A 21,638-nucleotide genomic window follows, 5' to 3' on the forward strand; every position below is an offset into this window, starting at 1 on the left:
ATTCTTTCTGGCTACACTTATTGTTCCTGGGCAAATGAGACCAAACAGGGTGTGTGCATTTCATTTGCATCATACCTCCTAGAGCATAGTGGATTATGGTCATGCATGAGGGTCAGAAATTGGACATCTTGAATATTTATGAACCTAATGTGAGAAGTGAGAGGTGGCCTTTTGGAACACCATCAGAGAGCTCCTCCCCCCATGTAGGTCATTGGATTGTTGGACGGGATTTCAACATGGTTGAGCAACCACCCTCTGACAAAAAGGATGGCCGTGAGGGTAGAACACACCCCTTGGAGAGAGCCTCATGGGAGATTCATGCTCTCCTTCTATGGCAGGGACTCTTGGATATAGGAGGCCTGACTCTTTATCTTACTCCTAGCATAACCGCAAAAGCGGGGATGGATGTATCATTGCATGATTGGATAGGTTCAAAGTGGATGATTGGGACTTGGATAGAGAAGGCTCATGCCTGACACCACCGAGTCCGATCATTGGCAATTGCCCAGTTGTTTTGTGCCTCACGGAGCCAGGGACTCAGATGGCACCAGCCAGTATTATCATAGTGTTGCTTTGGCCAAGAAACAAGAAACCCTGAACAAGGAGAGCTATCAGGCGCAAGATTGTTGCACTTCAGAGGGAACATGAAAAGCATCCAGAGTCTCCTTGGATCCCAGACCCTCCAATATGCATAATAATCAACACCCCCATTATTCGAACCATTACTAATAACCTGGCGTTGGCTTCATAAGTGCATCCACATGTAGCCAGCGGCTGATAAGGAATGGGCACCCAAATGTATATGAGTATCTTCTTCCCCATTCATGAAGTAGTTCCAGGTGAAAACTATATGGCATAATAACAAAGGACTGCAGCATCAGTTTGCATGAATTAAAAGACACTTCCAGATCAGAATTCACTTAATCATGAATATGTTAGAAACACTTCAGTATTTATTATAGCTGCAACAATAAGAAAAAAAATCCCTCAAGTTTTGATTACAAAGCTTACCATCACAGTCAAAGGCATGGAAATCTGTTCAGCTAGATGCTGAACAAGGGTTGTCTTGCCTGTGCCAGTTTCACCAACCAAGAGTACTGGCTCCTGCTGTTGTACACATACTGCAATACGCTCCAGATTCCGCATAGCATGGCCAGTATATGCAAAAGATCGCCCAGAAGTTTGCTTTTCCTGAGAGAGCATCAATGAAAGCTTACCATGCATGTCCTAAAAGAAAGAACAAGAAAGCTGCATTGCCACAATGACCATTTCTTTCAAAAACACATTGGTTGCACCTTAAGTTGATGAACAGGTAAGCAAGCCCGCCCAACTTGAACTACATTTGGGAAGACCTGTCACAAAAGTTGAATTATTTTATTGGGGACAAGTGAGGTTCTGTAAAGTCCTTTTAGAACCAAAGTGCTAACAAATGATGCAAATCATCGAGCATGCATACTTATGAATGAGGTTAGCGTACACATCGTGGTATGCAACAGAAACAGAAATCGTATCGGTGCTACCCCAAATAGGCCTGTCTAGGGGAAAGGATGTGCAGATTACAAGTCCGATAGAGTCATTTTATGCAAAAGTTCCAGGCACATAGACACGCCAAACACAATTGACCCCAAAAAAAAAAACATGGCTCTAGAGAGTTGAAATAACCTGTAGCAATGGCTTATTCAACATTTCAAAATAGTTAACTTGCTCTTCAGTGATATCCCACAGCTTGGCAATACCATCCATAACAAGACAACGATTTTTGGGGTTGGCAATGCATCTGACAAAGCAATCAACAGCCTGCCAAGATAGCCCAGAGAAAAAAAAAACATATCAGCTGTACATTACACATGGCATCTTATGAGTACAGGCATCAGGCAGAGCCACAGACCTCTCTGTAGATCACTTCACGGACCGAGTTCGGTTGGACAGCAGCTCCAACCTCCTTAATGTTCTTCAATCTCTGACACCACTTAAGAAGATCTCTGATAAAAATTCAAAAGTGTGCAAACAAGTAAGTGTGTCAAGATACAGCTAAAGAGCATTCAAATCGCCATGTATAGAATGAATTGGATGAACTACGACAAAAAACTGGAAACCAACACATTCATAGCTAAAAAGCACCAAGAGGAAGCGTTAAACTACATTCGATCTTACCACATTCTAACATTATAACAAGAGATTAATCCCAAAAAAATAGGTTATGCTTCACTACCTTAGATTCGGACCACAAAAACCCTTTGATAATAAAATAATCAAAGTATTGAAGACACTTACCATCCAAACTCCAATATTAAACAAAAATCTTTTGAGAAATATATGATATACAACTTACACACCTTATAGATTCAGAGCATTTTCACAAACTCGCAATATCAGAAACTTTTTCAAGAGACCAAAAATGAGTGGAGGGTGACAACAGGCCTGCTTTCCTCTAACAATGATTCCAATCATGGCAAATGCTTCCCTGCTATGACACCTACAAAACCTTAGGGTATATTGAAGAAACAATGCTCTGACTAACAACATCAAAGTTCAATTGGGAACAGAAATTGTCACATAAATCCCGCACTTGGATGCTGTGGACATACTTCACTGACTCAAACGCAAGGCCCTAAGGCCACACACACACCCCCAACAACTTCGCCACCCACATGATCAGCCAAAAGCCACACTTCGGTGGATGCCAAGGCACAAGACCACGGTCACCTCCTGAAATTTCAAAGAACTACCAAATTCTGGTATCATCATTCGGTACACAAGACCCTCAAGAAGCTAACGCTAGAATTCTATGAGAAATATCTCAAATTGTTCAAGGATTATCCAATGAAACTCCTGACCCCATCGTCAAGCCAAACAAGAGGGGATGTCACGTGCATCCTGCACTTGGATGCCATGGACATACTACATTAGCTCAAGTGCTAGGCCCTAAGGCCCGACAATAGGCATTTTGTGAGCCTTTGTGTGACACACCTCTCCTGTAATGGTGCCATGTGGCAGACACAACCTCGGGCAATGTGCAGAGGCATTGGGCAGTGTGCGCGACAATGTACAGCAGTCTGGGGCCCTCTGGGCACACAACTATGCCACATGGCAGTCGGCAGCATTAAATGCATGTCATGGACAATAACAGGAGGTCGACAGCAGTTTCTACTGGCAGATCAGCACCTAGGGTGCATATATATACGCCTAGGGAAAATCGTCATTATCACCTGCAAACTCTCAGTGATGAGAGCCTGCAGAGCATCTCCCTAAAGTACAGGTTGGTCAAGGAGGTGAGAACTGACATCTTTGTTCTCAACCATCTCTTGTACTCCAAATCCAGTTGTTAAATTTCATTCTTGTACAACATACAGAACAATAGTTTTAGGCCTCTTGTGTGTGCTGTGTGTTTGATTCCGCTGCACTCTTCTCTATTCCTCTCTCTAAACCCTAACACAAACACGTGTTATACACCTTGTCCACGGACAAGTCACCGGTGTACCACCAAGGGGAAGTTAGGGTCAATGTCATGCCCATCCCGCACACCTTTGTAACCCACTTGTATGATGTAATACGCCGCGTCATCCTGGGCATTTATTAGGCCACTGATAGGTCATATGGGTTGGTCCCGGTCTGTATGAACCCATGGAAATGATACTAGTAACACCCACATGAAGGGCGCATTGGTCAATCGTGCACGTAAGGCTTTTGGGCAGCCCTTTTGGCCACCCAAAAAAAGGCGGGCATAGAGGCTGTGGGTGCCCATCCGAGGGCCCATGTGTAGGGCACCGATGGGGCACACCTTTGAAAGGTAGTAAAACACCCACGACAGCCCATATGCAAGTCCACCAGCCTCAGCACAGTCAGCCAGCAGTCCAACCCCTATATAACAGTCCTAGCAGACATCTCATCATTCCCTTGCATATATACTGTGGATACAACTGTTAGAAGCAGCTCTCAACTATTAAGCAAGGTACAAGGAGGTCCAGACCAGTCCCAAATCAGCGTTCACAGAAAAATGCAGGTCATCCAACCTGTATGGAGAAAAACGCACAAGTCTTCAGCATCTGCACATCATTTTGGTCAGTAGTAAGTACAAATAGGAATTTACAGCCCTGCAGGTCAGTCTAGTTGCACACACAGCAACACAGAGAAATACACCTACAGGTAAAGGCCCTCCTGAGGATTAGTGGGACACAATCCTGTGTACAGTTCTCTCTCTGTCTCTCCAATCCATCTCTCTCGCATAATTTCAGTTTTGTGAATGATCTCTGCTAATCAAGTAAAAGGTTTCATAAGCTTCCGCATGTACAAACTTCTAGTACCATTACACATGTAAGTCTAGATCAGAAACCATAGAACTTCTAGTACCATTACACATGTAAGTCTAGATCAAAAACCAGGCATGGCATCAACTCAACATCACGCTCACTGAGACGTCTAAGTAAGAGCATGCGCAGGATCAGTGCGTGCCACCCCCCCCCCCCCCCCCCAATCCAGCCCGCTGCCCCCATCCTCCCACATTCTCCCTGTTCAGGGTATGTCCCCCCCCCCTCCCTCTCTCCGCCTTGCCCCTTCGGCCTCTTCTATCCCCCTCCTCCGCCTATTTTGGCTTCACCTATTCCTTTCTCTCTCCACCCCCCGCTTTTTGCAAGTAGTTTTCTTAGTTCTCGGGGACCTTCATTGTTCCCCAAGCTTCGGCCTCTTTTGGTCTTCATCCCTCAGGAGGACTCCATGGCAGCCGCTACGTCACCCCCGACCGAGGCCGCCGTCCCTTGCCTATCCTTCTCAGAAGCGGACCTCTGGCTCCTCACTACAACAGTTGCATCTCTAGAGGCCTCCACTCTGGTGTGCACGATTGTTGGTAGCCGCTTGGTAGCCGCCCTGTGCGCGGACAACTCGGGGATCTTCTACAGGCTAGTCTCCTTGGAGCGCCTGCAAAGATCACAGACATTCATCCTTTGCAGTGCGGCTACTACCAGGTTGAATTTGACTCACCAGTTGCGTCAGATAGAGTCATGCAGCCGAGCCCCATCCAATTGCGTACGGCCCACGAGGTGGAAACACGGATTCGACCCCACATCCGACCCACTGGCTGGTGTTTCGGGCTTTCCCGTGACAGTCTCCTTCCCACGCCTCAGGAAGGAATACCTTGCTCTTCTCCCGGTGATTGGTGGAGCCATTGGAAGAGTGATGGATTCCCACCCCCCCCCCCAAACTGCCGCTTCATCCCTCGCACGGGCGGCCGGAATTCCATCCCCTCGCAACTATATTGCGTTGCTGGAGACAGTGCCTCACGTCATACCCCATCCCACAGAGAGTGGAATACTCATGCCTCCCTGGCCAATGCTTCATTTGCAGGCAGATGAGACACCTCGCCAGAGCTTGCCCTCAGCCCCAATCGAGGAGAGCGCCTCCAATGGGTCCCCCCCCCCCCGGCCGGCCGGCGGTCCCAGCTTAGATCATCATCAAGGGGTGGGGAGAAAGGCACGCCCTCAAGTAGCCGAACACCATGACCTGATCGCAGACGACTCTGCTACCGGGGAGTGGTAGGTCGTTGGCCCGCGCCAAGGCTGCCAACCAACTTCCGGAGCTGAGCGGAGCCGCCAAGTGCGCCAGGCTTGCAGAGTATAGGAGGATTCAGTTCTGCCAAAAAACCGTTTCGGGCATTTATTCGCAGCACCCACCCGTCGAATAGAGTCATTCATCCTTTGCAGTGAGGCTACTACCAGGTTGAATTTGACTCGCCAGTTGCATCAGATAGAGTCATGCAGTCGACGCCATCCAATTGCGTACGGCCCGCGAGGTGGCAACACGGCTTCAACCCCGCATCCAACCCACTGGCTGGCGTTTCAGGCTTTCCCGTAACAGTCTCCTTTCCACGCCTCATGAACGAATACCCTGCTCTTCTCCCGGTGATTGGTGGAGCCATTGGAAGAGTGATGGAATCACCCCCCCTCACACACACACACACACACTGCCGCTTCATCCCTCGCACGGGCGGGCGGGATTCCATTCCCTCGCAACTGTATTGCCTTGCTGGGAGACAGTGCCTCACGTCATATCCCTTCCTTGCCTATGGGGAGACCCCATCCCACAAAGAGTGGAATACTCATGCCTCACTGGCCAATGCTTCATTTGCAGGCAAATGGGACACCTCGCCAGAGCTTGCCCTCGGTGCCAGTCGAGGAGAACGCCTCTAGTGGTCCCCCCCCCCCACAGCGGTCCCAGCTCAGATCATCATCAAGGGGTGGGGAGAAAGACAGGCCCTCAGGTAGCCGAACACCATGACCTGATCGCGGACAACTTTGCTACCGGAGAGTGGCAAGTCGTTGGCCCACGCCAGGGCTGCCAGTCAACTTCCAGAGCTAAGCAAAACCGCCAAGCGCGCCAGGCTAGCAAAGTAGAGGAGGATTCAATTCTGTAAAAAATGTTTCGAGCATTTATTCACAACACCCACCCGTCGGATAGAGTCATTCATCCTTTGCAGTGCGGCTACTGCCGGCCCACAAGAAGTTCCGGATCAACCGCTGTACCTGACCAATGCATGCTCGGGAGAAGGCCCAACAAGAAGTAATGTACCACATGGTGGCAAGAAGGACCTGGTTCGCCACCACCACTCGGCTGGCTAAGAAGAGCCTTGTAGAATTCCAGTACAAGAGCTTCATCCAAATGCTCGGAAGAAGAGGGGCGAGCTGCTACTCCAAGGAGATATCAATGCCCACCTAGCATCCCAGATAGCGGACTGGAGTGCCCCTTGGGATCCACTGAAAAGACTCAACTGGATGCCAAGTCGGGGTGCGTGTAGAGCCTACCCAAAAACCACACAACTTGGTGCAAGTTGATCTACGCTCGTGATGCTAGACAAACGATCTCGATCGCCTTTGCGAATCTCTGGAGATTCCCCACATCCTCAGATAGGTATGTTGTCGTGTCATGTGCAAACTCTGAGTCCAGCAGCTGCTCCTGAGTACGGATGGGGAGACGCAATCCCTGGAGTCTCGTCTCTTGAGCTGAGAGAAAACTCCTCATCGCCTTGGCGACAAATAGGAAGAGGTAAGGTGCCAGTGGGCAGCCTTGCCAGACCGAGTGATAAAGGGGGAATGTGTCACCTCAGCCTCCCTAAATGAGAACGTGACTGTGAGAGGCTAAGTAGAGGCTGTTGCAGGAGAATGACTCAAACACAAGAGCCTTAGCCAAGGAAGTGCAGAGGAGATAGAGAAGAGTGAGAGTGAGAGAGAGAGAGAGAACTCACACAATGCTCAAGAATATCTTGAATGTCTTATTGAGGCTCAAGGGAGACCTCGTATTTATAGTAATACAAGGGTATGGGCGGGCGCCCAACTTATAGGGCGCCCGGCGGACCAAATACAAAGAATGCCTTTACAAGGCCCAAATGAGGGCCAAATGTACAAGTAAATATATGGCCGCGAAGCTCTCGACAAGAGCTACGCGATGATCAAGGTCTGGAGGCGAAACTGGGACTTTATACCCAACAACCTCCCACTTAAAGGGCCAGTGAAGCTCCTCTAAGCTATGTAACTCCCACCCGCTGTACACACATATCAAGCTGTGCTTTTGGCAAACTTTTGGTGAGAGCATCTGCAGGGTTCTCATGAGTGCCAATCTTGACCAAACTGACCAAGCCATCATCTAGCACCTGTCTGATGAAGTGATACCGTACATCAATGTGTTTGGTACGAGCATGAAACATGGCATTCTTAGCCAGGTATATGGCACTCTGGCTATCACAACCAAGGACCGGAGCCCTCTCTGGCAATCCAAACTCTGTGACAAGGCGTGCTAACCAAATGGCCTCCTTAGAAGCCTCTGTGACGGAGATGTACTCGGCCTCAGTAGTAGAAAGTGCTACTATCCTCTGGAGTCTAGAGCACCAAGAAACAGCACCACCTGCAAGAGTATAGATGTACCCACTAGTAGACTTGCGGGTATCAGAATCACCTGCCATGTCTGAATCACAATAACCCTGCACCTCAAGTGGACCTTTACCATACATAAGGCATTTCTTCTGTGTCCCCTTCAAGTACCTCAAAATAGACTTTATAGCATCCCAATGTGCTTTGCCCGGGTTGGACATAAAACGACTGACTACTCCCACTGAATGAGCAATGTCTGGCCGTGTAGCAACCATAGCATACATAAGAGATCCACAAGCAGAAGCATAAGGGATCCCACGCATAGTACTGGCTGCATCATCATCTTTTGGGCAATCATCCTTGGATAGTTTAACATAGGGCTGCAATGGAGCACCCAAAGGCTTAGAATCAGCCATGTTAAATCTATCAAGGACTTTCTGGATATACTTCTCCTGTGAGAGGAAAAGCAACTTCTGTGCTCTGTCCCGTCTAATCCGAAGACCCAAAATATGTTCAGCTGAACCCAAGTCCTTCATAGCAAAAGCTGACTTCAGCTGGTCCTTAAGAGCTTCCAAAATGCTCTTATTCTTCCCTGCAAGAAGCATGTCATCAACATACAGCACAAGTATCACTGGGCTGCCATCTGCATCAGTTTTAGTATACAAGCAATGATCTGCATGGCTACGATTAAACTTTTGGTTAAGCATGAAAGCATCAAACTTTTTGTACCACTGCCTCGGGGCTTGTTTCAGCCCATAGAGACTACGCTTCAGCTTACAAACCAGATGTTCTTTGCCAGGAATGACAAAGCCTTCAGGCTGCTTCATATACAGCTCTTCATCTAAATCACCATGTAAGAAAGCTGTCTTTACATCCATCTGATACAGTTCTAAATCCAAAACAGCAGTGAGAGCAAACAAAACACGAAGGGTGGTCATTTTGACCACAGGAGAGAAGACCTCCTGAAAATCAATCCCTTCCTTCTGAGCATAGCCCTTAGCAACAAGGCGGGCTTTATACTTAGGCTGGCCGTCAACTGTCTTGACTTTGTACACCCACTTGTTAGGAATAGCCTTCCTTCCTTTGGGCAACTCAACCAAGTCCCAAGTGTCATTTGCATGTAGAGACTTAATCTCCTCCTGCATAGCATGCTCCCACTTGCTTCGGAGTTCACAAGACTTAGCCTCTTTGAAAGTAAGAGGCTCACCCTCATCTGTAAGCAAAACATGTTGCAAAGAGGGATCAAAACGCTGAGGTTCCCTCCGAAAGCGAGTAGACCTTCATACCCAATGATCATTGGCTGGTTGGGGGTCAATATCGGGAGGAATCATAATTTCAGCATCAAAAGGCTGCGGGTTTTCACGAACAGCCTGATTTTCAGCATATAGGGGTTGCTGCCCTACACCTCCAGGAGCATGAAGCGGCTGTCCAACCTCTTCTGGCTCAAATATCACGGACTCATTATCTTCAGCCCTTTGTGAAGCATCCTGGGGCTCATTTTCAGCATCAATGGGTGGCTGCCCTTGCTGAAATTTGACCTTTTTCTGATCACCATGAGAGGCACAAACATTACGGAGCAGCTTTGCCTCATAAAATACAACATCCCGGCTGCGAACCACTTTGTTGGTTGATGGCAACCACACACGGTAGCCCATCTCACCTTCATCACCGTAGCCAACGAAGGTGCCCTTCTCGGACTTAGCATCAAGCTTGTTCCGGTCTTCCTTGCGGATATGCACATATGCATCACAACCAAAGATGCGTAAGTGGGCATATGAGGACGGTTTGCCAGACCAAACCTCCTCAGGGATTCCACCTTTCAAAGCTGTGTGTGGAGATCGATTGCAAACATGAACTGCAGTTTTCAAGGCTTCTCCCCAAAAATCCTGAGAGAGATTAGCTGTGGACAGCATGCATCGAATTCTTTCACACAGTGTACGATTATACCTTTCAGCCACACCATTTGAAGAGGGGCTATAGGGGGGTGTAAGTTCCCTCTTAATGCCATTATCATCACAAAATTTCTGAAATTTAGTACTAACAAACTCACCCCCATTGTCAGTGCGTAAGCATTTAATCTTCACTCCTGTTTGAGTATGAACAAATGCATAAAACTTTTGAAATGCAGCAAAAGCATCATCCTTAGATTTCAACAAAGTGATCCATACTTTTCGTGAGTGATCATCCACAAAAGACACAAAGTACTTTGAACCACCTTTAGATTTAATGGGCATGCTGCATATGTCAGAGTGGACCAAGTCCAACTTTTCAGCCTTGCGAGAGGCACGAGAGGAGTAAGAACTCCTATTCTGTTTCCCATACAAGCAATCATTACAAAAATCAAGCTTGCTTCCTTTTGCATCAAACTTGTTCAAGGAGGACAAAATGGAGAGACCCTTTTGGCTCATGTGCCCAAGTCTCTTATGCCAAAGCTCCATGTGGGAGCGTACCTCTGCAAAAGCAATAAACTTACCAGACAAAGCCTGACCATGAAGGCTATATAATGTTCCTTTCTTGCATCCTTTTGAAATCAGCCTTGTGCCTTTGGTCAATTTCCATGTGCCATTTCCAAATATGGCCGTGTATCCCAAGGCATCAAGCTGGCCCACAGACAGGAGACTGGTTTTCAAACCAGGCACATACCTCACATTTGGCAGCACAAACTCACTACCATCCTGCAAAGTCAAATTCACGGTGCCCATACCTTCAATATTGCAAGCATGATCATTCCCCAAGAACACCTTTCCTCGGGAGCCTGCAGTGAAAGTTGCAAAACACTCCTTGATAGGAGTTACATGAAAAGAGGCACCCGTGTCAATAATCCAAGTCTGTGAAAGCACATCAGATTCATACATCAAGGCATGAATAACATCTGGTTCTGTGACATGCAAGTTATGAACATCAAGTGCATTAGCAGAAAAAACACATAGCACATCATCTGAGTCAGACAGTTCCTCTATGACAACACCAGAGGCCACATTGGCCTTGCTCTTGTCCTTTTCGAACTCTTCTGCTTTGCTGGAATTACTCTCTTTTTCCTTCTTTTTGTCATTTGAATGACTGGATTTCTTCTTCCGGTCTTGCTCCATCTTGTAAAATTTGCAATCTGGCTTCTTGTGGCCTTTACGACCACACTGGTAGCATGTAACATCAGACTGCTGGCCCTTGCTCTTGCTTCTACCCTTTGAATTGGTAGTAGTATTTCCCCGCTTGGTCGTCCTCCCTCGTGAGACATTTGCAGAACCGCTAGTCTCTGAGGTCTTCCTCCGGATATCTTCATTGAGAATAGCACCCCTGACTCCATCAAAAGTTAGGTTGGGATTTGTCCCAAGTGACACCACAAGTGTTTCCCAAGAGTCAGGCAAAGTAGTGAGCAAAAAGATAGCTTTCAACTTATCATCAAAAGCAGGCAATCCAGAATCCTGCATCTGATTAAGCACCCCTGTGAAAGTAGTAATATGCTCTACTGCATTCTTAGAATCATCAAGTTGCATATTCATGAGTTTCCTGATGAGATGTATCTGGTTCACTGGCGTGGTGATCTCATAGGTGCTTCTCAGCTTCTCCCAGACGGCATAGGCTGTTGTCAGCCCTTTGAGGTCTACAAGAACCTCATCAGCAACAGCCATCTGGAGATAGGCAACGGCCTTTCTGTTCAGGATTCCCCATTCATCATCTGTCATAGCAGCGGGTTTGAACTGCTCAAGTGCAGTATCACATTCCCGCAGATAGAGGATATTCTGAATCCTCACCTTCCAAAGATCAAACCCAGTGCCTGCAAACTTCTTAATCTCTAGTAGACCCTTAAGATCACTTGTAGACGCCATGACTTATCAAACTGACACTTCAGAAAGTAAGTAATAGCAAGATGTTATGTACCAGATATGGGTTGACTGTAGGATGCTCATAGATTGATGAAACAACTTCAAGTGACGGTGACGGCGGAAGAGAATCACCGGATGTCGATGTAAACTCGCCGAGGGGCAGAAAGTTGCTGTCTTTGGTGTTGCTCGAAGATCCTGTCTGCTGGAGGCAGAGACGGCTGCTGCTAGTGGCCGTGGGACTGCTGGCTGCAGCCCGGACTGTTTGCTGGTGGCCTTGGGGCTGCTGGCTGCAGCGTTGGTTGCTGCTGGTGGTCGTGGGGCTGCTGGCTGCAGCCCTAGCTGCTGCTGATGGCAGCCGTACAGCAGGCAGAGAACAAGACCACAGAAACGCTGCTGTTTACAGCAGCGCAGCACCAAAAACGCAGCACAGAAACGCAGCAATGGAGAGCAAAAAAAAAAACGCAGCACAAGGGGCAGCAAGGGATAGAAGAAACGCAGCACAAGGGGGCAGCAGAGGGAGAGAAAAAAAAAAAACGCAGCACTCTAGAAAGAAAAACGCACCATCTTGATGATAAAAAAGGGAGGTGTTTGACGCGAAAAACGCAGACGATCCCGTAGTCAAGTGGTGGAAGACACCTCTAACTCCATAGCTTCTGCATACAGCTTCCCTCCATAGCTCTAATACCAGTTGTTGGAGGAGAATGACTCAAACACAAGAGCCTTAGCCAAGGAAGTGCAGAGGAGATAGAGAAGAGTGAGAGTGAGAGAGAGAGAGAGAGAACTCACACAATGCTCAAGAATATCTTGAATGTCTTATTGAGGCTCAAGGGAGACCTCGTATTTATAGTAATACAAGGGTATGGGCGGGCGCCCAACTTATGGGGCGCCCGGCGGACCAAATACAAAGAATGCCTTTACAAGGCCCAAATGAGGGCCAAATGTACAAGTAAATATATGGCCGCGAAGCTCTCGACAACAGCTACGCGATGATCAAGGTCTGGAGGCGAAACTGGGACTTTATACCCAACAGAGGCGTCAAAACACCGCGGATCCACTCCATTGGGAACCCCATCCGGTACATCTTGCCCTCTAGAAAGCTCCAGTCAACTCTATTATAAGCTTTTTTAAAGTCTAGGAGGAGTACAATGAGGTCCTGTTGCCACATCTTGGCTGAAGCTGTTGCTCCCCAGAAAGTGAAGATGTTGTCTAGAATGCTCCGATCCTGAATAAAACATGTCTAAGTGTCATGGATCAAGTTAGGGAGGAAAGGCGGAAATCTCCGGCTGATGGCCTTGGCCAAAATCTTGTAGGCGGTCCCAAGGAGGGTCATGGGTCTCTACTGTCGGGTGTCCAGCTCCTTAGGAAAAAAGTGAATCAAACCCTCTAAAAGCCTCTGTGGCATGGCACGTGTAGTCATAATCTCATTGTAGACTGCACGAAGGCCGACTTCCACGAGATCCCATTGGCGAAGAACGAAGGAAACTGGAAGCCCATCGGCGCCCGGGCATTTGCCCCTTGTCAATGCCTCGACCAGCTTCTCTGCTGAAGGGTGTCAATAAGAAGGTATGGAGAGCGGGGGGAACCACCTCTCTCGTGTGCCGCCAGACCCTCTTGCGTACGTCCACCACCTGTGGGGATAATGGGGCACTCGTGAGGAGAGATCTGAAAAAATCCGTGGCGATGGCTCTCACGTGGGGAGAGGGGGGGGTGTCTCTAGAAACAGTAGCTTCATCTTGGCCACACAACCTACGAATACCCTCTCTCTGCCTATGAGGGTCTGCAATCTCAAAGAGTCCCCTGTGACTATCTCTCCGGTCTGGGTTTAGAAGAAGGCTCTGGCATGGTATCTATACTCCACTCTCCTCTCCTCAATGGATCTGATCTCCGCACGGGCGGTAGCAAGCTGACTCTCAATCCATGGGCTATTCGGGGAACTCTCTGGAAGACACTGGAGAGAAGCAAGACCCCTCCGAATGCTCCTCTCTTGCTCATGAAATCCCTCCAAACTGCTCTGTGTTGCCTCCTGCAAGAAGCTGCTGATCTCACTGAGGCCGACATCCAAGGTGCACGCGAGATATAATCAGTCCCATCCATATCTACTCTATCCTATAGTAGATCTCAGGGTCTTGTATGAGGTTGTCTCGAATCCTAGTGCTCACATGCTTGTCTTGCCTCTAGGGGTCCTCCAAGGATAGAATAACCGGAGCAGGATCAGAGAAAGTGGTGCCCACCAAGATGCCAATCATGCCGTTGCGACCGCAAGCCCACTCATCCACATAGAATCTATCAAGTCGAGCGAGGTTGGGGCCTGTGTTCCTCCTATCGGAGCGTGAGAAGCATAGGCTCTCGAGGTTGCGCCCAAACTTTGGCAGATGCCAAGGATCTTGTTCCCTGAGTGCCATGATCAACTCCTCCCAAGCAGAGTACTATGCGCCTCAGATTGTAACCGTACCTCCTCTGAGTTTGTCCTCTGCTGACTCGATCATGTTAAAGTTTCCACCCATGCACCAAAAGTCAACCTGAGGAAGGGCATGACAGATTGTACGTGGCTCTACCTGTTGCGACATTTGGGGCATAAACATTGAGGAAGCCCACACAGTCCTCTCCAATCGTGATGGTAACCCATTGCGCTCGCCCACTGACTATGACACTTGAAAAACCTTAGTCGACAAGAGCTACTCACTGATAGAAATACAAACTCGTGCCTGCGTCCCGGAGGGGCCGAAAGAGGGAGACCAAAGAGTGAAACTCCTGGCTTATAAAATCTTCCCGGAGTGGCGGGTACGTCCCTTGGAAAGATGGTGCTCTTGGAAATAGAGAATGTTGAGAGTCCCCCAACTCTAGCTCTATGGAGCTCTCCTCTAAGGGCGCCTCGCCTTTGAAAGCACTGAGCCCCCCCCCCCCCCCCCTTTTCTTGCCCCCTTCAATGTTCCATGAGGCTATCCGCATATCAATCTCTATGGGACACGGAACTATTGGAGTTGCTCTCCACTCGAAGAGTTATGAGTGTGGGTTTCAACGGGGATCGGTCTTGAGGCGACCGCGCTCCAAGTGGGCGCGGATCTTGTCCTTCCTGTGTCGCCACTCTGTCCGAGCACGACAATAGACATACTCTGAACTCCATCGATCACAATGAAGCTATCTGTAAGAGGGGGGGAGGGTAACTGCAACTGAGATATGAAGAAACACAAAGAGCAGCACCTCCAAGCTAGAGGAAACCATCTCGTCGTCCTTACCTCTATGGTCAGAGCCTCCCAACTCCATCCGAGCTAGGGGCCAGAGATGGGTGAGCATGTCGGTGATGCGCAAATCATGAAGATGGTGCGAGAGCTCTATTGACTACCCCTAAATGGCCGTAGCTATCATCTCCGAATCCCACTCCGTCCCCGGGGCTGCACTCAAGGAAAAGGAGAAGATTATCGCGACACTCTCTAGCGTGGATGGCCTGGAATGATGAAACACCACTTGACAGAACTGAATCTTCTTGTACTTCTCCAGCCTGGCGCGCTCAATGGCTTCGCTCAGCTCTGGAGGTCGGCTCGCAGCCCTGGCACGGGCCAACGACCTGCCACTCTCCGGCAACAGAGTCATTCGCGATCATGTTGTGGTGTTCAGCTACCTGAGAGCCTGACTTTCTCCCCACCCCTTGATGATGATTTGAGCTGGGACCGCCAGGGGGGACCACTGGAGCCGCTCTCCTCGACTGGCGCCGAGGGCAAGCTTTGGCGAGGTGTCCCATCTGCCTGCGAATGAAGCATTGGCTAGGGAGGCATGAGTATTCCACTCTTTGTGGGATGGGGTCTCCCCATAGGCAAGGAAGGGATATGACGTGAGGCGAGGCACTGTCTCCAGCAAGGCAATATAGTTGCAAAGGAATGGAATCCTGGCCGCCCGTGCGAGGGATGAAGTGGCGGGGAGGGGAGCGGGTGGATTCCATCACTCTTCCCCAATGGCTCCACCAATCACTGGGAGAAAAGCAAGGTATTCCTTCCTAAGGCGTGGGAAAGAGACTATCACGGGAAAGCCCGAAACACCAGCCAGCAGGTCGGGTGCGGGGTTGAAGCCGTGTTGCCACCTCGCGGGCCGTACGCAATTGGATGGCGCTCGACTGCATCACTCTATTTGACACAACTGGCGAATCAAATTCAACCTGGTAGTATGTGTGGCTTCTGAGGCTCGACATAACAAAACATGTGTGATTTCTAGAGGCTTGACATGACAGAGCATGTGTGGCTTCTGAGGCTTGACATGACAGAGCATATGTGGCTTGTGAGGCTTGACATGATAGAACATGTGTGGCTTGACATGACAAAACATGTATGGCTTGTGAGGCTTGACATGACGGGAGATGTGTGGCTTGTAAGACTTGACATGACAGAAACGTGTAATTTCTAAGGCTTGACATGACGGAAACATGTATGGCTTATGAAGCCTGATATGACAGAACATGTGTGGCTTATGGAGCCTGACATGACAATACATGTATGGCAGATACAGCCTGACATGATGTGCTTTTCTTACAATATATGTATGGTAGAAGCAACCTAACGGGTGTGATTTTTCTCAAGACTAGCAACCCTGGTGCTCACTTCGTACTTGTGTTTTGGGAAGCATTCAACATCCCTGAACATTCATAAAAGCGGCTTATGGATTTATGGATATTTGGGACACAGTTGGCTTTTGTGCCTGTGTCTCGTTATTATCTGTTGACTCAGGATATGGATACACTTTCTTTCTTCATACGGATGGCTCTCGTGTTCGTATCTAATTTCGGATTGTGAATCTGGAATTATGACTTTAATGTTGGACTTATGTAATACCCCTAAAGAATATGGAATCTGGAATTATGGCTTTAATGCTGGACTTATATACCTAGATGAATCCATGAACATGCCCAAATTCACCTTTTAGGAACGTGCATATACTCATGGTAGTCAATCCACAAGACTATATAACTATCAACTCCATTATGCATAGTATGGACTAGATACTACGACATCCCTACTAACGTCATCAATGCCCAATAGTGGGTGTAGAACTCTGTATCAAGATATGCTCTCACACGCACTCCACACACACACACACATAAGAGCATATATTCACACAAAGCCCTTCGTACTGAGTTTCTGTCAAACCTCCGGAGATGCAGGGCAAACTCAGCCATAATGAAGCCTAGCACTAAGGGAAGTAGCAAATAGAAAGAATTAGTACAGCAAATAAGTAGTTGATAGGGCAAATGCACCGCTAAAGATAGAAAGAATTAGCACAATATCAACTGGCCACAACTCAGACGAAAACTTCACGATGTGAAATCTACATGTCTGCTAATACGGCTGAATTATACGCCTAGATGAATCCAAGAACATGGCCAAATTCACCTTTTAGGAACGTGCATGTTATATACTCATGGTAGTCAACCCACAAGACTATATAACTATCAACTCCATTATGCATAGTATGGACTAGATAGATACTACGACATCCCCGCTAACATCATCAGTGCCCAATAGTGGATGTAGAACTCTGTGTCAAGATATGCTCTCACACCACACGCACTCCACACACACAAACACATACACATAAGAGCATATATAATGCTGGACTTATGTAATACTCCTGATGGGCAATGGATCTGCTATACTTGAAGGATATTTTAGTGGTATCAAACTTATACAGTTGCGAACAACTGTCTTATAACATGGAGGGGATGTCACCAATTTGGTTCTCTCACCAGTCTTGAACACTCTTTGACACACTATCGGGAACAAAGGTGTGAACGAGGATTTTCCACGGAAGAAAGCTAGAGCACTTATTGGCAAAGTTTTGCCTGAAATATGGCTTTTGTGCGAAAACAACATGGGATTTTTAGCATATATAGTCGGTGTGTTCACACATCACTTAAGTGTGGCTGGGCTTCTTATTATTTTGGGCATGTATATGTGGACACAAGGAGGCGCCCAAAGCAAACTTGACTAACAAGATTGGAAAAGCATAGGACTTATATTTTTGGCACATCAATTACTTTTGGCCAAAAAGGGAAAAGCATGGAGGCTATTTTTGGGACTAGCCGACTCTATGAAAAAGGGGGGAAAAGAAGGGATGCGGAATGCTATCTCTGGATTCACTGGCCGTATAGGTCCTTCAACAGCAGTCGGCGTTTTCTCTCTCTATAGAGCAAGCCGGGCAGCCCCTTTCCCCTTCTACTCTATGCTGGCCATACTGAAGACAACAAGCCGGCGAGCTCTTCTCCCTTCTCTTGCGCTAGTCATACTGTGGACAGCAAGCCGGCCAGCTCACCTTCTCTCTTGCACTGGTACAGGCCGTACAACAAGTGTAGCAGCGTTGTACAACACTGCCATACAGCATGGACAGCCACATTCTCCCTCCTTTGGGTGACTAGCAGGCAACAGTTTGACATTCTCTCTCTCTTGTTCCTAAAGTGCAGGCTGTAAGTGGTGCAGTGGTCGGGCCGGTTCTTCACTCTCTTTTGCTCAGGTTGTACAGTGGTACAGCAACTGGCCCATTTCTTCTCCTCTCTTCACCACTCCCTTCTGGGCATTGGTTCAGGGGCTATGTTTGGAGGTATCAGGGATTGTTTTTGAGGGCTTTTCTGAAACTATTTTTGGAGACATGGTACTCTTTTGAGAGCCTTTTTAGAGCTGTTTTGGCACAGAGTTTGGCGTTGGATTAAATTCTGTACCAGGCTGTTCTTTTTTTAGGCTGATTTGCAAAATTTTATGGTGTTGATTAGTGCCTTGTTATTTAAGCTGAGCTTTGTGGAAAACCTGATGAAGCATTGCACCCGCACCTTGGTTTGGTTGTAATTCTTTATTCATTGGAATAAAGAAGTTCCTAGAGAGGGCTAGCAGTGTTTTGATATTGTTTATGGTTATTTCCGCTACGTTTTCATATCATTGTTTGGCATCTGAAGTATTTGTTTATTGCTCAGAGTTCCCGTCTAGTTTCACGTGTGGTGCCTGAGGATATACATAAAATTGCTTTCAGGACAGCATTTGGGCTTTATGAGTATCGTGTTATGCCTTTTGGTCTTACGAATGCTGTGGCTACATTCAACAGAATGATGGATCACATATCCCATGGGTACAAGAAATTCACGGGTGTCCTCTTTGATGACATCCTAGTCTTCTCGAAGACCGAAGAAGAGCATAGAGCTCATTTGGCTATTGTTTTTGAAGAACTCCATAAGCATAAACTCTTCATAAATGCAAAGAAGAGTGAGTTCTTCTTGTCAGAGATACATTATCTTGGGCATGTTGTGTCCAAAGATGGAGTGTGGATGGATCCTGCAAAGATCGATGCAATTCGGAATTGGCCCCAATAGAGAACGGTACATGAGATCCGTAGTTTTCTTGGATTATGCTCTTACTACCGCACATTCATTCGGCACTTTGCATAGATTGCTTCTCCTTTGCATGACTTGACAAAGAAGAAGGCTACATTTAAATGGACTGATGTAGAGAGGGATGCATTCCTCAAGTTGAAAGATGGAACTACACATGGTCGAGTGTTGATCATTCCGGATTTGCAAAAGTCATTCAGTATGGAATGTGCTGCATCTAGAAATTGCATAGGAGCTGTCCTAAATCAAGAGGAACATGCTGTGGCTTATAAGAGCCATAGATTGCATGATGCAGAGCTCTCTCTTGGCATTTATGAGAAATAGCTCTTGGCTGTAATTTATGCACTTACCATATGGAAACATTACCTTCTTGGGACTAATTTTACTATGAAAACAGATCACCAGAGTTTGAGGTATTTTCTTACCCAAACTAAATTATCAAAGAAGCATATGAGGATGGCCAATTTCTTCTCTATGTTTCATTTTCAGATCTTGCACACCCCAAGAAAGAAGAATGTAGTGGCAAATGCATTGTCGCGGAAGCCGTATGTAGCAGCTATTTCGGCTGCCTCTCATGGAGACTTGCCTGCCATACGTAATTTGTATCATACGGATGCTGATTTGGCCACTATTTGGACTGATTTGATGGCTGGTCATGCACATGCCTCATTCATGATCATAGAGGGTTATCTCGTGAAAGATAATTGCCTATGTGTGGAGTCTAACATGAGACAAAAGGTTTTGGATGAGTGCCATGCTCCTCCATATGCTGGTCATAGAGGCATTATGCCTACTACGCACATGATTGAGCAACATTTCTTTTGGTGAGGTATGCAGAACGTCAGAGGCACATGTATCACCTGTCAAAAGGTAAAATTTGATAGGCAGAAGGCAGCATGTTTGCTTCAGCCATTGCCTATTCCCACGCAGCCATGCATCTTTTATGTTGTACTTTAAATCAAACTTAGCAGAAGTTTTATTTCAAATAAAAATATGGTTTTCAACCATCCTCAACAGCGCAACCATCGACAGAATATATCTGACACTCAAAGGTGTGATTCCAAATTCTTTAACTTTCTTGATTATGTAGGACACTTGAGAATCAAAAATCAAGATTAAAATTCGAGACCTAACCTTGTTGAGAACTGTCGACCAAACAATATCTTTTTGGCACAAAAAGTATCAACGGGTGACAGCACTTGTGAAGAAATGCCATCAATCAACTTCAAAGTTCCTGTAAGAAAAAACACAAACGAGATTTTCATGACATCAAAACACCACACACTTATTTTAAAAAAGAGCATAATCTCCCTCTACCACTGCATTGACTTTTCAAACTACCATGCAGAACCCTACATTGTTAACAGACGTCAAGAAAAGAGCTAGGTAGTGTACCAATCAATTTCGACACAACAGGTCTAAGCGATGGGAACGACAGTTCAATAATGGCCCCCAGTTCATTGTCCGTAGGCGGACAAATTACAACTCTCCTCCATAGGTTATTCAAAATATCCCCACCTGTATAGATATTTGATAGAACATAAGTTCACCCAAAGCTGTTACCAATTTAATAAAGGCACAGTTAACTAAAACTCCTGCACAATGAAAATGCCAGAACCACCCAATACCTGATGAATGGCTTCTAGGGACTGCATCTGTTCTAGTTACAGTCGCCAACAATTGGAAACCTTCCGCTGCTCTAACAGTCTGAAATAAAAGCACAAAGTTAAGCATGAACCATGCTTTCTATGTCCATGACTGGTATGCTAAAATAACAATTTCCAGTTACTAAAAAGCGTATAACTTGATGGAAAAATGTGCACCTCAGCACGCCCAGGTATGTAGAGCTTTCGGCTTTCCAGTAAAGGCACAAGGGCTGATAGGACCTCAAAAGGTGCTCTATCGATATCTTCAAATACCACCCATAGGCCTTTCAACACAGCCTACGCATTTTCCCAATGAACAGGTCTAAAACTCAAGAAGTGCAGAACAATGCAAGTACTTCTATTGCATTTCATTCATATTAGAAAGCCATGATTGGATTCAGGGATGTCAGCATTCACTCATTAGCTACCTGTGTAAGTGCACCAGGCTGCCATCGAAAGTCTCCTGGGACCTCCGTGCAAAGATAGGTCCCCAGCAAAGTTTTGCTATCCACTTGCTCATCTAAGTGGATATATACAGCATCTGTCAATGAATTGATAAAGCAGGCAACTCAGTGAAAAAAACAAGGACATAGCCTTATTTTGTGACAAATGAGCTCATACTACTAAAAGATAAACATGTACAAATTTTTACTGCAAAGCGATTGATCTAGTATGTCAAGACAATCCTCAAAAAAAAAATCACCAGAATTTCCTGTAAGTTGCCCAAGTTCCTGAATCATGGAAGTTTTTCCAGAGCCTGCAGGACCCTCCAGTAAAACAGGTTCTTGCTGGCTAAGTGCTAACACCAAAGCCTTTAAATTTCTCTTTAAAGTCGTGGTGAGCAAAAATGACTTCCCAAAAGACGGTAATAAACTGCATAAAGCTATATATGTTAAGACTTGCGACTGAGACTGACCTAAATATGTTAGACTAAGACTTTATTGCCTTACAT

General features: G+C 46.8%; 1 protein-coding gene across 4 annotated transcripts in view; it reads right to left on the reverse strand.

Moving 5' to 3' along the window:
- The window catches only part of LOC147629254 (midasin-like protein), a 108,150-nt gene extending 86,558 nt beyond the window's left edge, over positions 1-21,592 (reverse strand). For 2 of the 4 annotated variants that reach the window (XM_086812512.1, XM_086812511.1), the window contains exons 1-10: positions 21,390-21,587; positions 21,115-21,227; positions 20,864-20,983; positions 20,669-20,747; positions 20,436-20,558; positions 20,175-20,274; positions 1,889-1,982; positions 1,663-1,797; positions 1,296-1,352; positions 1,012-1,191 (exon numbers count right to left, since the gene is read on the reverse strand). In XM_086812512.1, coding sequence (XP_086668638.1) covers positions 1,012-1,191; positions 1,296-1,352; positions 1,663-1,797; positions 1,889-1,982; positions 20,175-20,274; positions 20,436-20,558; positions 20,669-20,747; positions 20,864-20,983; positions 21,115-21,227; positions 21,390-21,426 — 1,038 coding nt within the window. In that variant the 5' untranslated portion in view covers positions 21,427-21,587. Of the gene's footprint in view, positions 1-1,011; positions 1,192-1,295; positions 1,353-1,662; positions 1,798-1,888; positions 1,983-20,174; positions 20,275-20,435; positions 20,559-20,668; positions 20,748-20,863; positions 20,984-21,114; positions 21,228-21,389 lie in introns of all 4 variants that reach the window. The other 2 variants (XM_086812513.1, XM_086812514.1) reach the window with 2 other exon arrangements.
- Between the last annotated feature and the right edge of the window lie 46 nt (positions 21,593-21,638).

Source organism: Cibotium barometz, chromosome 18 (assembly GCF_041138505.1).
Source record: "Cibotium barometz isolate CiBa-2024 chromosome 18, ASM4113850v1, whole genome shotgun sequence".
Taxonomy (NCBI): domain Eukaryota; kingdom Viridiplantae; phylum Streptophyta; class Polypodiopsida; order Cyatheales; family Cibotiaceae; genus Cibotium; species Cibotium barometz.